We start from the raw sequence: 14,237 nt of genomic DNA, 5'->3' as shown, positions 1-14,237 counted from the left end.
TTGTCAGCCAAGCTTCTGTACCTCTGGAATATTTGAAGACTCAACCAATACTGTAGGTGTGTGATTTTGTTGTTTTTGCTCCAACTGTTTTAGCAAGCGCCTAGGAACCCTCCAACCACAAGGGATGAATGCAGATTTCTCCAGCTTCCTCATTTCCCCTCCCCTTACCTTATCTCAGCCCCAACTCTCAGACTCAGCACCGCCTTCTTGACCTGCAATCATCTTCCCGACCTCTCCGCCCCCACACCCTGTCCGGCCTATCACCCTCACCTGAACCTCCTTCCACCTATCGCATTTCCAACACCCCTCCCCCAAGTCCCTCCTCCCTACCTTTTTATCTTAGCCTGCTTGCCACACCTTCCTCATTCCTGAAGGAGGGCTTATGCCCGAAACGTTGATTCTCCTGCTCCTTGGATGCTGCCTGACCTGCTGCACTTTTCCAGCAACACAATTTTCAGCTCTGATCTCCAGCATCTGCACTCCTCACTTTCTCCTTGTTTTAGTAAACGCCAAGAGACCAGCTCAAAACTGAGCTACGCACATCAAGCTATCACTGACTAATACAGTGGACGCGTGACTCTGAATGGGAACCCTGTGTTCCATATCCACCCACTCTCTCATCTGCTGTGAAATGGATGATTAATGAAAGGATAACATGCTAATAAAATTCTCGAGTTTAAGAAGTACAAACTCTTGGCAACTGCCTCCCCCGAGGAACTGAGTTACATAACTTGTTGGTGCTCTGCCCCAGTTGTGAGAATTTGGTTACAATTCAACCCCAACTAATGAGATATGTTTCTTGCTTCCTGTAATTACAAATTGACAACTAAAATAGCTGATAAAACAGCACAAGCTCGGGATAAATTGACTGCCAGCCTCTAAACATGGCCCAGAATTAAATGTATACTTACAAAGAAGATGGCTGCAGGGCTATAGGGGAGAAATAAGGGGTAGTATGCCTAATGGAATAGCTCTTCCAGAGAGCAGGCATAGCCATGATGGGCCAAATGGCTTTGTCTTATGCTGTATGATTCTGTGGAAGAAATCAAAGTTAAAGTATTCACTGAGACCAGACTTGAGATATTATTATGTTTGGATAGAGGAGCATCATGGGACCAGTTAGTTGGGTAGGTGGCTGACATGAACTTTAGAATAAAATCAGCAGTGTGAATCATCTTGTTGTAGCTGAGGTGGACTTTGACTCTGCCTCCTCTCACTGCTCTGTAAATAAAATCCTATCATTAATGGTGCCCTGTTTTAGCTCACACATGCAACACAAAAGCTGCAACTGATAGCTGTCCAAGCTGAGTAAGAGGTTATGGAACAAAAGCAATGTGACTGAACACCAAACTGCGAGGCTACATTCTCCAGTGTACTCCTGAACAGTCATGAGACTTGGACAACATGCAGTAGGCAGGAGAAAAGGTCGAGCAGTTTCTACCGACAATCTCTTATTCTTGACATCCCTTGGCAGGACAGGGCACCAACTCTGAGGTTGCAAAGTGTGCTGATTCATTACTAAGGCAATAAGAACTGTGCTGACTTGGCCATGTTCTTTGGGTAGACAATGGGTGACCTTCTGGACATATATACTTCTGCTGCAGGGGCACCCCCTGCAAATAAACCATGGAGATGGTGGATATTGGCACTGCCAGCTGAGACTCCTGGGAGAGGGGCACTGTCACGTGCTGGCTGACTGTTTGGAAGGGTAATGGAAATGCTTAGCAACCAAGAGCAAAGCTCAGAAAACCATGCCCTACACCTTCTTGGTCCAAAATCTGCCACTTAGACTGTCATGCCAGACTAGGGAATCTACAATGCACCACATGATGTTTGACACATGTTGACCTAGCCATCATGGCATAAGTCATTATCTTACTGGACAGAAGGCTGCCATTTGTAAGCAGTAGTTCAGTGAGCGTTATTTTGTTGAGAATGCAACAGAGAGAAAATAAAGAGGAGGAGCTACATCCCATGGATGTATTCCATGTCAGGGCTGATGGTCACAAATAGAATGCTTTCCAATTTCCAGCATTGAGACCCTGCTGTTAGTAAGGCCAAGTATTAACCTGCTAGAGTTCTTGCTACTTAGCCATTCTAACACTGACAGCAGCTTCACAGGTAAGGGTGTGTTGCATTTTACCTTCTCCCTCCCCCGCCCCCACCCTGGTCCTAAACTGTGTAGAGCCTCAAGGATATTTCTGTTTCTTCTGTTATCCAATCTTGTACATGTGTTGAATGTGACTGCCAAGACACCAAGAGTTATTTTTTTTCAAAACCACATAAACATTTCCAATGTATTCATTTGGGATATCAGTATTGCAGAAACTGGGTATAGATTTGGCAGAATCTACTGGAAGCTTTTGCAGTGTGGTCAAATTTGCCTGAGTCTTTTTTTTATTTCTTTGGTTGGAAATTGTGGAAAGATTTTAAACAGCTCCTTTTAAGTTGTGGAAGAGTTGTAAACATGGAGTGAGAATTTTCATTTAATCAATTGCAATGATATCATAAACTTTGTGGGATGTTTTAATGTGAGCAGAATTTTTACTGCAATTGGAAATTGTTTTATAAAGAAAACATTTATAAAGTTACATAAATGATTGCACTTACCAGTGGGGAAACTATTTCAACAAGACATCTGTGTTTAAGCAAACCACAATTCAATGAGCCTCATTTCAACTGTTGGCCTGGAAATTTCAGAGTGTTTGGAACAAGTGTCAGCCATCTTTCTCTGTCATTCAATGAGACTGTGGCTGATCTGTTCCTCCATGTTAATTTCTTGCCTTTTGCTCCATATTCAATGTTATTACCCAACGGAAATTGATCGATCTCCGACCAAAAAGCTCCAATTGTTCGCAGTTCAGTGCTTAACGGTTTGCAGGAGAGAGATTTCCAAATTGTCACCACTCTTTTTTTTTCCTGATTCTGTTGCTTAATGGCCTAGCCTTAATTTTTGAGTCATGCGCTCCTCTTTTCGAAAAACTTGTTTGCCCTAACTTATTGTTGCAATCTTTCTCCGCAGAAGTGAAAGACTATGAACCTGCCTTTGGTTCCAAGGTTCGTGAGCATCCCTGTGTAGAAAGTATGAAGGATGTTGTCCTGCGAGATCGGGGAAGACCGGAGATTCCCAACAGCTGGCTTAATCACCAGGTACTTTAACCGTTATTGCTATCCGTAAATAACGTTATTACCATTCAGCAGCTGGTCTTCGCTTTGCATTTTCCCATTGTCAAAAATATAACTGTTGCTATGATCCTGGACCAGATCATCAAATTATTGTATCCTCTGACTAGAGGCCAGTAACTTTTTTTTAAAAATAGACAAAGAATACACTCCCAGGAACTTGTTAACTTATTAATAAGATAAACCACAAGACTCCATGGCTTTGAATGGACAATAGACTTTACTGCACTGTATGTAATATATTCTACATTTAATAATCTAAAATTCAGCATTAACATGAGAAAATAGAGATAAGAGGCAAACTGTGATTGAATACCCAACTATGCAACATCAAAGAGAGACACCATCAAGACAAACCCAACACTATTCCCCCAAATGTTAGAGATAAAAGAACTGCAGATGCTGGAGTCCAAAGTCAACAGGCAGGAGGCTGGAAGAACACAGCAAGCCAGGCAGCGTCTGGAGGTGGAGAAGTCAACATTTTGGGTGTAACATTTCCTCATCCTTCTTGAATCCTGAAGAACAGAACTTTAGTTCTGTTTCTCTCATTACAGATGCTGCTGGTCTTGCTGTGTTTTTCCTGTGTTTTCTGGTTTTATTCCAGTATTGCTCTTGCTTTTTTTTTAAACAAATACTAACCTTACTTTGAAAAGTCCACAAGTTAGATTCACCCAATGCCCAGTCTCCGTTTCACTTAAAGTATCAATTGCTTGTAGACTTCTTCCCAGTCTTTTCGAATTTCTACAAATTTTCTGAGCTCTAACATTTAGGTGAACCTATTGAATGGAAGGAATTGCCCAGAGTCCAAAATAGAGTAATCCAATGCTTTCGGGACTTGTTCCTGAGTCTGAATGTACAGCTAATGCCCTTCTCAGCATTATTGTTTTAAGACCAACACCTTCCCTGAAGAGCCTATTCCCAGTTCTTTCTCTCGAATTGACTTTGGCCCTTGAACTGTTTTGACTGATGTTGTGAGGTACACAATACAAGCCCCGTCCCTTTATCTACATCGATGAAAATGTAACCAACAGCAGTGCAACTTGCTATTGGAACGCCAAGTTTGCTGAAGGTTACAGTATTTAGCTTTCTGGCTCACGCAGGACAAATGGATAGAACAAAAGAAAGATTTCATCACATTATTTACTGGGTCATGAGCCAGCATTTCCCCTTCATCAGCCTTGGAACTGACACTAGGCATATTTTTGTAATAATAGCACCTGGCAATTGCAAAGTGCATCAGAAAGTAGGCAGCCCCAGCAGGCCATTCAGCATCTTCTGCTTCAGTTCAGTGATGGAATTTTTGTGGGCACTTTTTGTGGATTCCAGGGACATATTCATCCATTGCCCTGTGCATTTTGAGTCTTGATCATCTAAAGTCTAGTTTCATGGTGTCTTTCCCATTCTCCATACCTTCCAAGGTGCCTCATAGTCCACAGAGTACTTTTTGAAGTGCAGTCATTATTGTAACACACCATGTGGTAGCCCGTTTGTGTAGTCCTAGTGGGCAGCTTATAGATTAGTGGCAGGAAATAGAATATTCTAACAGTTTCCCAACAGTTGGCCATTCTGGTGGGAGGGGGATGGCTTTTTTTTCTCTCTGTATTACAGTGAGAAGGAATCCTGGATGCCTACAGCATCCATTACAGTGCCTTTTCATATGGGCAATAAACTCAATCTGTTGCAAGAGATGTGTCTGCAAAGTTACAGTGTTACTAGAGAGCAGCTGAGAATCCATTTTGAATATAGAACAGTACAGTACAGGCCCACGATGTTGTGCTGAGTATTTATCTTAATCTAAGATCAACCTAACCTATACAACCCTCAATTTACTGCCATCCATATGCTTTTCTAGTCATTGTTTAAATGCCCCTAATGTCTCTGACTCTGCTACCATTGCTGGCAGTGCATTCCATGCACCCACCACTCTCTGTGTAAAGAATCTATCTCTGAAATCTCCACTATACCTTCCTCCAATCACCTTAAAATTATGACCCCTCATGACAGCCATTTCTGGTCTGGGGAAAAGTCTCTGGCTATCTACTCTATCTATGCCTCTCATTACCTTGTACATCTCTTATCAAGTCACCTCTCTTCCTCCTCATCTCTATTCTGAAAAGCCTTAGCTCATTCAACCTCTCTTCGTAAGACAAGTCCTCCAATCCAGGCAGCATCCTGGTAAATCTCCTCTGCTCCCTCTCGAAAGCATTTATATCCTTCCTATAATGAGGTGACTAGAACTGAACATAATATTCCAAGTGTGGTCTAACCAGGGTTTTTTATAGAGCTGTTGCAAAACCTCGAGGCTCTCAAACTCAATCCGCCTATTAATAAAAGCCAAAACACCATGCATCTTCTTAACAACCCTGTCAACTTGGGTGGCAACTTTCAGGGATTTATGGACGTGGACCCAAGATCCCTCCGTTCCTCCACACTGCCAAGACTCCTGCCTTTAACCCTGTATTCGCCATTCAAATTTAACCTTCCAAAATGAATCACTTCACATTTATCCAGGTTGAACTCCATCTGCCAATTCTCAGCTCTGCATCCTCTCAATGTCTTGTTGTAGCCTGCAACATCCCTTGACACTATCTACAACACCTTGTGTCATCGGCAAACTTACCAACCCACCCTTCCACTACTTCATCCAGTTCATTTATTAAAGCTACAAAAAACAGAGGCCCAGTAACAAATCCCTGCGGGACACCACTGGTCACCGAACTCCAGGCAGAATACTTTCTATCCACTACCACTCGCTGTCTTCTTTCAGCCAACCAGTTGTGCATCCAGACAGCCAACTTTCTCTGTATTCCACACCTCTTCAATTTCTGAATGAGCCTTATCAAATGCCTTACTGAAATCCATATACACCACATCCGCTGCTCAACCTTCGTCAATTTGTCTCATCACATCCTCAAAGAATTCAAGGCTTGTGAGGCATGACCTGCCCCTCACAAAGACATGCTTTCTTTGAACAAACAGTTTTTTCAAGTAGTCAAAAATCCTATCTCTCAGAATCCCTCCCAGTACCTTGCTTACCACAGACATAAGACTGACTGGTCTGTAATTCCCAGGGACTTCCCTATTCCCTTTCTTGAACAGAGGAACAACATTCGCCTCCCTCCAATCATCCGGTACTACTCCTGTGGAGAGTGAGGGTGCAAAGATCTGCCCTCGTGGCCCAGCAATCTCATTCCTCGCTTTCTGTAGTAACCTTAGATATATCTGGTCCGGCCCTGGGGACTTATCCAGCTTGATGCTTCCCTGAATTTCCAGCACATCCACTTATCATTCCATATGGCTGCCACTTGCAATCATATGACGACATAGCTGTTTATTTTCAGCGCACGCCATTTTGTTTGAATGTCCGAGGCCTTTTTTTTGGAGCCCGTGTATATTTAGCCAAAATTCATGTAAACATTGCCATTTCTCCCTCTCTCTTCCAGCTTATACAGCAGTTATGTGAAATCATTGTGGAATGCTGGGATCATGATCCAGAAGCACGGCTCACCGCACAGTGTGTAGTGGAACGCTTCAATGATCTGGAGCAGATGGACAAGCTCTCCGGTCGGAGCTGCTCTGAGGAGAAAATTTCAGAAGATTGCTCTGTCAGTGAGACCAAACAGAACCTGAGTGCAGTCACTGTGGTGTAAAGGATAGCCAGTGGACAAAAAAGAACAAAGAGGGAAGAGCCTGTGGTCAGTTGGGGGCTGTTTGATGGAACATTCACTTCACCCCCTCTAAAGAAGCTCTCATGTTACTTCACAAAAGGTGGACCATTCTTCATGACAAGAGTGAAATTCCAGGAATTGAAAAGAAGGCTGAGGTATCTTGTTTTGTCATAGGATTGCAAAATTCTGACCAGCAACTTCTCAGGAAACCAAAGATTCCATCATGTAATGCTTATCCTTGCACTTTATTGCTGTAGAAGTGTATACCTCGAGGAATTTTCAATGCTTCTCTTCCATATTCAGAGAATGGTATTCACATGGATAAATGTACGTCTTTCATGACATTAGGGAATGGTATACAGTGACAAGCCGCTTAGAAATCCAACATTTGCCACCCCCCCTTTTCTCCCTCACACCCCAAATTTGCGTTTTCATTAATTTATTCACTTGTTCGGTGTAATATAGGAACAAATTCACTTGCATCCCCTTAAGAACATTGTTCTGCCACTGTGAGCTAAGAACAAAACATTGTGGGCTACTGTAAAGTGTGAAAGTGAACAATTGCACAGTTCCAGTATCAAGTATAGATCAAAGCTTAAGGAGCCTAGTCCAGGTCCAACATGTCAAAGAGAGATATCAATCGCTGGTGTTTAAGTGAATGGACACCTATGGTGAAACTTTACTAATGTGAAGTTAACCCAAATCTATTCATTTTGATTGAAAAGTGGGTTCGGTTGATTCGCTGGCCTGATAGTGGACAAGGGATAATTGATTTACGGAAGTGACAGGAGAATTATCATTCGCATGACCATATAAATGCAATGGGTGACCTGTGGCTCCCACACCTTGACACATTTAGTCAATGGGACAACAGATCTTGAGTCTGAAGCCATCATCAGACAGAGCTAAGGAAGTAAATGTTAGGCTTAACACTTTGTCTGAAATACACATCATCTTTATCCTGCCCAACAAAATTCATCTGTACTCTGACTAGAGTCATAGAGATGTACAGCTTGGAAACAGACCCTTCAGTCCAACCCGTCCATGCTGACCAGATATCCCAACCTAATCTAGTCCCACCTGCCAGCACCCAGCCCATATCCCTCAAACCCTTCCTAATTTACTTTGATTCAATGCAGTTGTGTTCTGGGTCATTCAAGGGCAGATACGCATCAATCACACTAGTGTGTAATTGGAGCAATGTATGGGACCAGAACAGATAAGGGTGACAGATCTTCTTCCTTTAAAGGACATTTAGATGCATATACACGACAATCTGACAGCTTCACTTTTGGTGCCCAATTCACCCCAACTTTATAGTTGGTTCACAGGTGAAATAGTAATGGGACAGTCAGAACTACTGCAAGTAGCATGGAGCTACATCAGAGCATTCTTTGGGTGCGGTGGGGAGAAGTTAGCCTTGTGCTGGTGCAGATGAAAAGGCTAATAATTGTGCTTACTATCGTATACTCTGATATGCACAGGCTTTGATATTTATGTTTGATCTGGTGAGGACTCTATTGTCTGCCCAGCACAGTATTCTCACAGCATTTTGAACTTAAGGCATGAGAATCTGAGGAAAGTTTGCATGAGTTTGTCATATTAACTATAATCTTTTCAACACTGCAGATACTTCCTCAGCTATATTAAAAATAACTGTTGCATGGCCCATGTCTCACATTTAGTTCTGTGGAACTAAGCAATGGAATCCACCCATGAAAGTGAGAGATGAGCATCGAGAACCAGGATTGGAGTGTTTGGTAAAATTTGTAATTTATATGTTGAGAAGCCTCAAAGTCAAACCACTAAAGGGTGTTTGAAATGAGTAAGCTGCCTCGACTACTAATGCAGGAGTTTCAAGGAAGAATTACAGTTTCTCCATAGGTAAGGTGGTGTCATTTTTTTCAAAACCAAATAGCTTGAATGGCAACTTGGCTCACCCCACAAATTAACCATCCCCTGCAGTTTCTCCTCAATCAGTAACTGGCACATCAGGGACATTGTTGAAGTACAGGGGAAAATGCTATGTCACTTTTTAAAGCAAATGAACAACAGGAATGGCATTCTCAAATCTTACCACATGGTAGCAAAAATACATTGTATATGAGGGATAGGAATGAAACAAAGGCTGGAAGGTTTAGATTTTGAGGACAGGTTATGTAGACTAGGCTGATATTCACATGAATATAGATAATTTTGGTGAATAAACTTGATGTTTAGAGCGATTTAAAAGATTTGAGTGGGGAGATGGAGAGAAACTATTTCCTCTGGCTAGTGGTTTCAAACAAGCGGCCATAAGATGAAAATTATAGCTAAGTCATTCAGGAAGCACTTCTTCACACAAAGGGTAGTAGAAATCAGAAATTGTGTTTACTTTTCAAAAAGCTAAAAATAATTTAAAATTTACAGCCTCGAAAAGATAGGAAAACCGAATGAAGACAGGTAAATGATGAGTCAGGATTGCACAGCTGAAAATACCTACTTCTTTGTTCCAGGGATCCAAAAGAATTTGGTGAAATATGGTTGCCCAACCCATTGTCCAGGGAATTGTGCATCATAGTAACATGCAAATGTTGCTTGGAACTGAAATAGTATATTGAGAGTTCTTCACAGCAGACTGTGATTATTTTGTAAAAGATTGCAAAATGTAAGCTGCACACGCATAAAACTGACTATATAAACTGGCTCCCATATATTGGTTTTGCAGGGCTTGGAGATTAATCATAGTTCAGGACTAAGCTGCTTGAATGTATTTTTATGAAATTGTCAATATATATCATTTTTATATCTCTTTGTAAATGCAGGAGTGCCCAACTTATATTAAGTGCCTACGTTATTGTTTTAATACAAATGATTGACATTTATGCTAAAGTGGTGAGGTGATATTTTTCATAGGATTAATGTCTGACAGTTTTTTTTCAAAAGCTTTTATATTGAGATGATAAAGGGACTTCCAGGCAATCTCAGGACAAGTCATTGGTGACCTGTCACTGGTGGCACACTCTCCATTCATTACCTAACATACTGTACAATGTTTTAAAAGCCTAAAGGTGTCTAAATAGGTTGCTGCACCAGTTTTCATTGGTACCAGTCTAATCCTTAACAATCCAATCACCTCAAAGAATGGGGTGAACAAATATGCACAATCATTTTTAATTGTTTTTCTTGCAGAATGTGTGCGTTGACAATTGCTTTGACCAAGCAACTTCATTAATCTAACAAACATCTGTATTTTTCTACTTTTGAGCCTCAGGTGCACAAGCTGGTCTAAAACTCATTACCAAATAACTTAGTCCCATCAGTTTTGGGCAGTGCAACAAAATGTAGAAATAAGGTAATTCTCAAATAGGAATTCTGTTGGGAATAAAATCCCATTTTGTTGCATTTATTTACAAAGAAAACCTCCCATGGTGTTTGGATGTTGTAATGAATACAAGCCATTATACAATGAATTGTTACAAAACTCAAAGACTTGGGACATCAGACTATTACATAGGAATGAATGTAAATTGATGCACAGCAGGGAAATATAAATCTTTATCTGAATGATTAACAAATGTATTTTACTCTGGTTAAAGCAATATCCAATCTTATATGTACGTGTGTAATGCACACACATATATAAATAATTATCTTTGCAATGTAAAGAGTATTGTATATATTAAAAAGAAATTATTACACATTATTTGCATCTCATTGTATAAATAAAGCGTTCTAAATTCCTTTTTGTCAAGTACTTTTCAATTTCTAATGTTACTTATCATCACCAGGGAAACAATTAATATTTATTCTTGCCAATTGCATGTACTTTTTTTAAAGCATTGGAATGCAATATGTATATGTTTTTAGATGTGGTGTGATAAGTATAACATCCATTAGAATTAACTTTGGATCTTTGGATTCATGGTTTGCAAAGCTCTTAAGCATAGGGATCTTTCAAATTTGGCCATTAGATGAAGATTGATTTTTATAATTAACCAACAGTAGCATTATTGAATTATGCAACTATCGTGACAGTAGAAAATGAATTAGATGAGCCTTGGTCTCTCTCTTGATCTAGCTCTTCCTATACTGATATCCAGCCCCTGCTCTGAATGGAGACAGTAGGTTGGCTATTACATGTCCCCATCACGTGAGCCTTTAACAAGGGGACAGCCCAATACCGAATGGAAGTCCCACTATCCACTATTTTAGCCCTTCCACAATGTGCAGTTACTGAGCTTAGCAGGTTAGTTCTATGTCGGTCAGGGTGGTCACTGACTCTCCTTCTGAGGAGAGAAGAGAGCCATCACACCTCTGTAAACTTGTGCCCAGCAGCATGGCCTAGTTAGATTTCTGACCAGCTGTTGTAGGAAGTGGTTTTCTGTACTTTACCTTTTGGGGAAAAAAAAATCTATTATACCCAAAAAGAATGCTCCAAGAATCTCATGCCCTTTACTATGACAGGGATATGTTAATGTGTTCGTTACCAATGAGGATTGACATTCTGTAATGTTGATCTAGTTAGGGCACAGTTACCAATGTGCAGTTTGATCACTCCTCCATAGAAAGGAATTAAAGCAATAGAAAGTATACAGCATAGTTTCACCAGGTCAGTATGCAAATTTTGGGAAACCATTACAATGAGGAGAGACTTGAGATTTTAGGACTGCCCTCCCACTTCTCCCATGTGTCAACATCCTATTGATTAGCATGCAGTATGCAGTGGGCGCCCATGTATTATTATGTCAATCAGTGATACAGATGTTAGAGACTGTTCAGAATGGTGATCAAATGTTACCAAGGTACTTTATTTAATATTCTAAATGAAATCTACACCTTGTGAAAGTTAATATATTTGATCCCAAATCCCTTCATTTTCCACTTTTGCCAATTGATTGTAGACATGTTTAGTGTTCCAGTATGGATTAGTTCCACTTACCCAGATTGAAATCTATTCTTTAGCCCATCCCCACAATGGCTTCCGATTGCTGCAAATGCAAGCAATCTTTTCAACATTACTGTGCCAAAAAGATTTGGTTTAATTTGTATATTGGATAATTACTGATTAGGCAGCTAGAAATCCAAAGAAAAGGACTCTGGTATATGCTGCTCCCATGGTAGGCCTTGTGTGTAGTGGTAGTGTCTCTACCTGTGAACTAGGAGGCCTGTGTTAATCTACTTGGGAATGTGAAATGACATCTTCAAACAGGTGAATAGAAAATAATTACACTCCTCCTATACCTACTATCATTTTTACTCATTATCATCTTGCACATGTTTGATCCAGTTACCTTCTACTTTAGGGCAAATACTTGTCACCCAATAGGCAACTTTATGCATCATACAAGATTAAGGTGGAGGAATTTGAAATAAAGAGAAAGAACTGGGAAATCAAGAGATGTAAAGAATGGACAAATAGTACTTTATGTGGAGTAGGAAGTGGGTGATAACATTCGGGATGATCTGGCGTTTATGGAGTAAGGGGGAACAGAGGAGTCCAGACAGCATGGAATTGGAACAAAACATGAAGGTTGGATTTTTAACAATCGAGATGAGATCAGGACACAGTTTGGTAATGTTTCTTGCAACCACATGGCAGAGAGTTGCATGGACAGCATGTTTTTAGATGCTGACACCCCCCACCAGCTTGAGGTGAAATGAAGAGAAAGAATGGTGAGTGGCAGTCAGAAAAAGGGAGGCAGGCAAGTTGTCAGTAAGACTCTACAGCACATGTCACTCAAAACCTTTGTTTTCCAACAAATAAAATGAGAGTGATGGTTCTTCTGGAGACTGCAGCCACCGTACAAATGCACAAGGATTTGAGAGGACAGGAAAAATAATGGTAGGAGGCAGCTCAACAGCAAGGGGTAAAGCTGGGTGTTTCTGTGGTCACAGATGTGACACTAGGAATGTGGGAGACCAGAGTCAAGGATGTCACTCAATGGTTGAAGGGAAGAGCAGAGTCTTGGCAAAACTCAATGAAGTGGAATCAAAATTAGAGTAACAACAGAGACTTCAACTTCCCTAATATTAACTCTGACAAGTTGTGAAAGGCTAAGAGGGGACAGAATTCTTGAATTGTATAAGGGAGAGCTTTTGAAAGCCTGCATAAGAAACTTTAATGAGTAAGTGGGTAGTGCTGTGCCTAACTTTGGAAATGAAGCCAGGCAAGAGGTGCAAGTGTCAATGGGGGAGCAGTTTGGTAATACTGGCTATAACTTTGTCCTTTTCCATAATGACCATAAATCTTACAAAGTTAGAAGAAAGTAGAGGTTCTGAATTGGAGGAGTACTAATTTAAACATACTAAGACAGGATCTGGCTAAAGTTAACCAGCAGCACCTACTGATAGAAAACATGGGAGCTGGAGCAATGGGAGTCATTTCAAAATTTGAATGAATATTTTTTTGAAATTGACTAGGATGAGAGTAAGGAGGTTGTGTAATCTACATGGACTTCAGTAAGGCTCTTGACAAGGTGTTCCATGGGAGATTGTTCATGAAGACAGCAGCTTCAAGACAAATTGGAACCAAAATTAATTTGGTAGCAGCACACAGAGGATACTGGCTTAGATTTCCAGTTTTCAAAATAAATCTATGTCCAGTTACTGCAGAGTTAGGTGCTGGGTCCCTCACTGTTTGTAGTTGGTATTAATGGTCTAGACATGGTAATTGAAGGTTTTATCAGATGATAACCAAATTGGTGGTGTGGTAAATAGCAAGGAGAAAAGTTTTAGACAGACTGGTCAAATAGATGGGACAGTAGCAAATGAAAAGTGTGCAATGATGCATTTTTGGGAGGATTAACAAAGTAAGGAAGTACATGAGGAATGGTTGTATGCTGGGTAGTGCTAAGGATCAGCAGGACCTTGTGTGCATATACACAGATCCTTGAAGGCAACTGGTCAGGTAGATAGGATAGTCAGGAAGATTTACGAGATAACTTTTTATTAGTCAAGGAACAGAAGAATTGGGGTTAGGGGTAGGGTGCAGTGGTGCAGTACTGGATTGCAGCTAGAGTACTGTGTGCGATTCTGGTTGGCACACTATAGGAAGGATGTGATTGCACTAGAGAGGATGCAGAGGATATTTGCCAGGTTGTTGCCTGAGCTGGAGATTTTCAGCTCTGAAGCAAGATTAGATAGGCTAGAGCTGTTTTTCTTATAATAAAGAAATTTGAGGGGGCACTTAAAAGTTTGAGATACATAGATCAGGTCAATAGGATTAAACATTTCCACCTAGTTGGGAAGTCATTATCCGGGCCTAACATTTATGGTAAGGAGCAGAAAGATCAGAGGGGAGTTAAGGAAAATTTTGTTTTCACACAGACCACAGTGGGTATCTGGAACACAGTGTCTAAAAGGGTGGTAGAGGTAGGCACCATTACAGCATTTAAGAAGTATTTA

General features: G+C 40.8%; 1 protein-coding gene across 2 annotated transcripts in view; it reads left to right on the top strand.

The window, feature by feature from the left end:
- Window positions 1-10,528, top strand: part of tgfbr2b (transforming growth factor beta receptor 2b) — a 78,761-nt gene extending 68,233 nt beyond the window's left edge. For both annotated transcript variants that reach the window (XM_060850318.1, XM_060850319.1), the window contains 2 exons: window positions 3,023-3,150; window positions 6,627-10,528. In XM_060850318.1, coding sequence (XP_060706301.1) covers window positions 3,023-3,150; window positions 6,627-6,833 — 335 coding nt within the window. In that variant the 3' untranslated portion in view covers window positions 6,834-10,528. The remainder of the gene's footprint in view (window positions 1-3,022; window positions 3,151-6,626) is intronic.
- The last annotated feature ends 3,709 nt before the right edge of the window (window positions 10,529-14,237 follow it).

The sequence above is a fragment of the Hemiscyllium ocellatum genome, chromosome 34 (genome assembly GCF_020745735.1).
Source record: "Hemiscyllium ocellatum isolate sHemOce1 chromosome 34, sHemOce1.pat.X.cur, whole genome shotgun sequence".
NCBI classification, from domain to species: Eukaryota; Metazoa; Chordata; class Chondrichthyes; order Orectolobiformes; family Hemiscylliidae; genus Hemiscyllium; species Hemiscyllium ocellatum.
The sequence above is the reverse complement of the archived record's forward strand: the minus strand, read 5'-3'. Positions and strand labels throughout refer to the sequence as shown.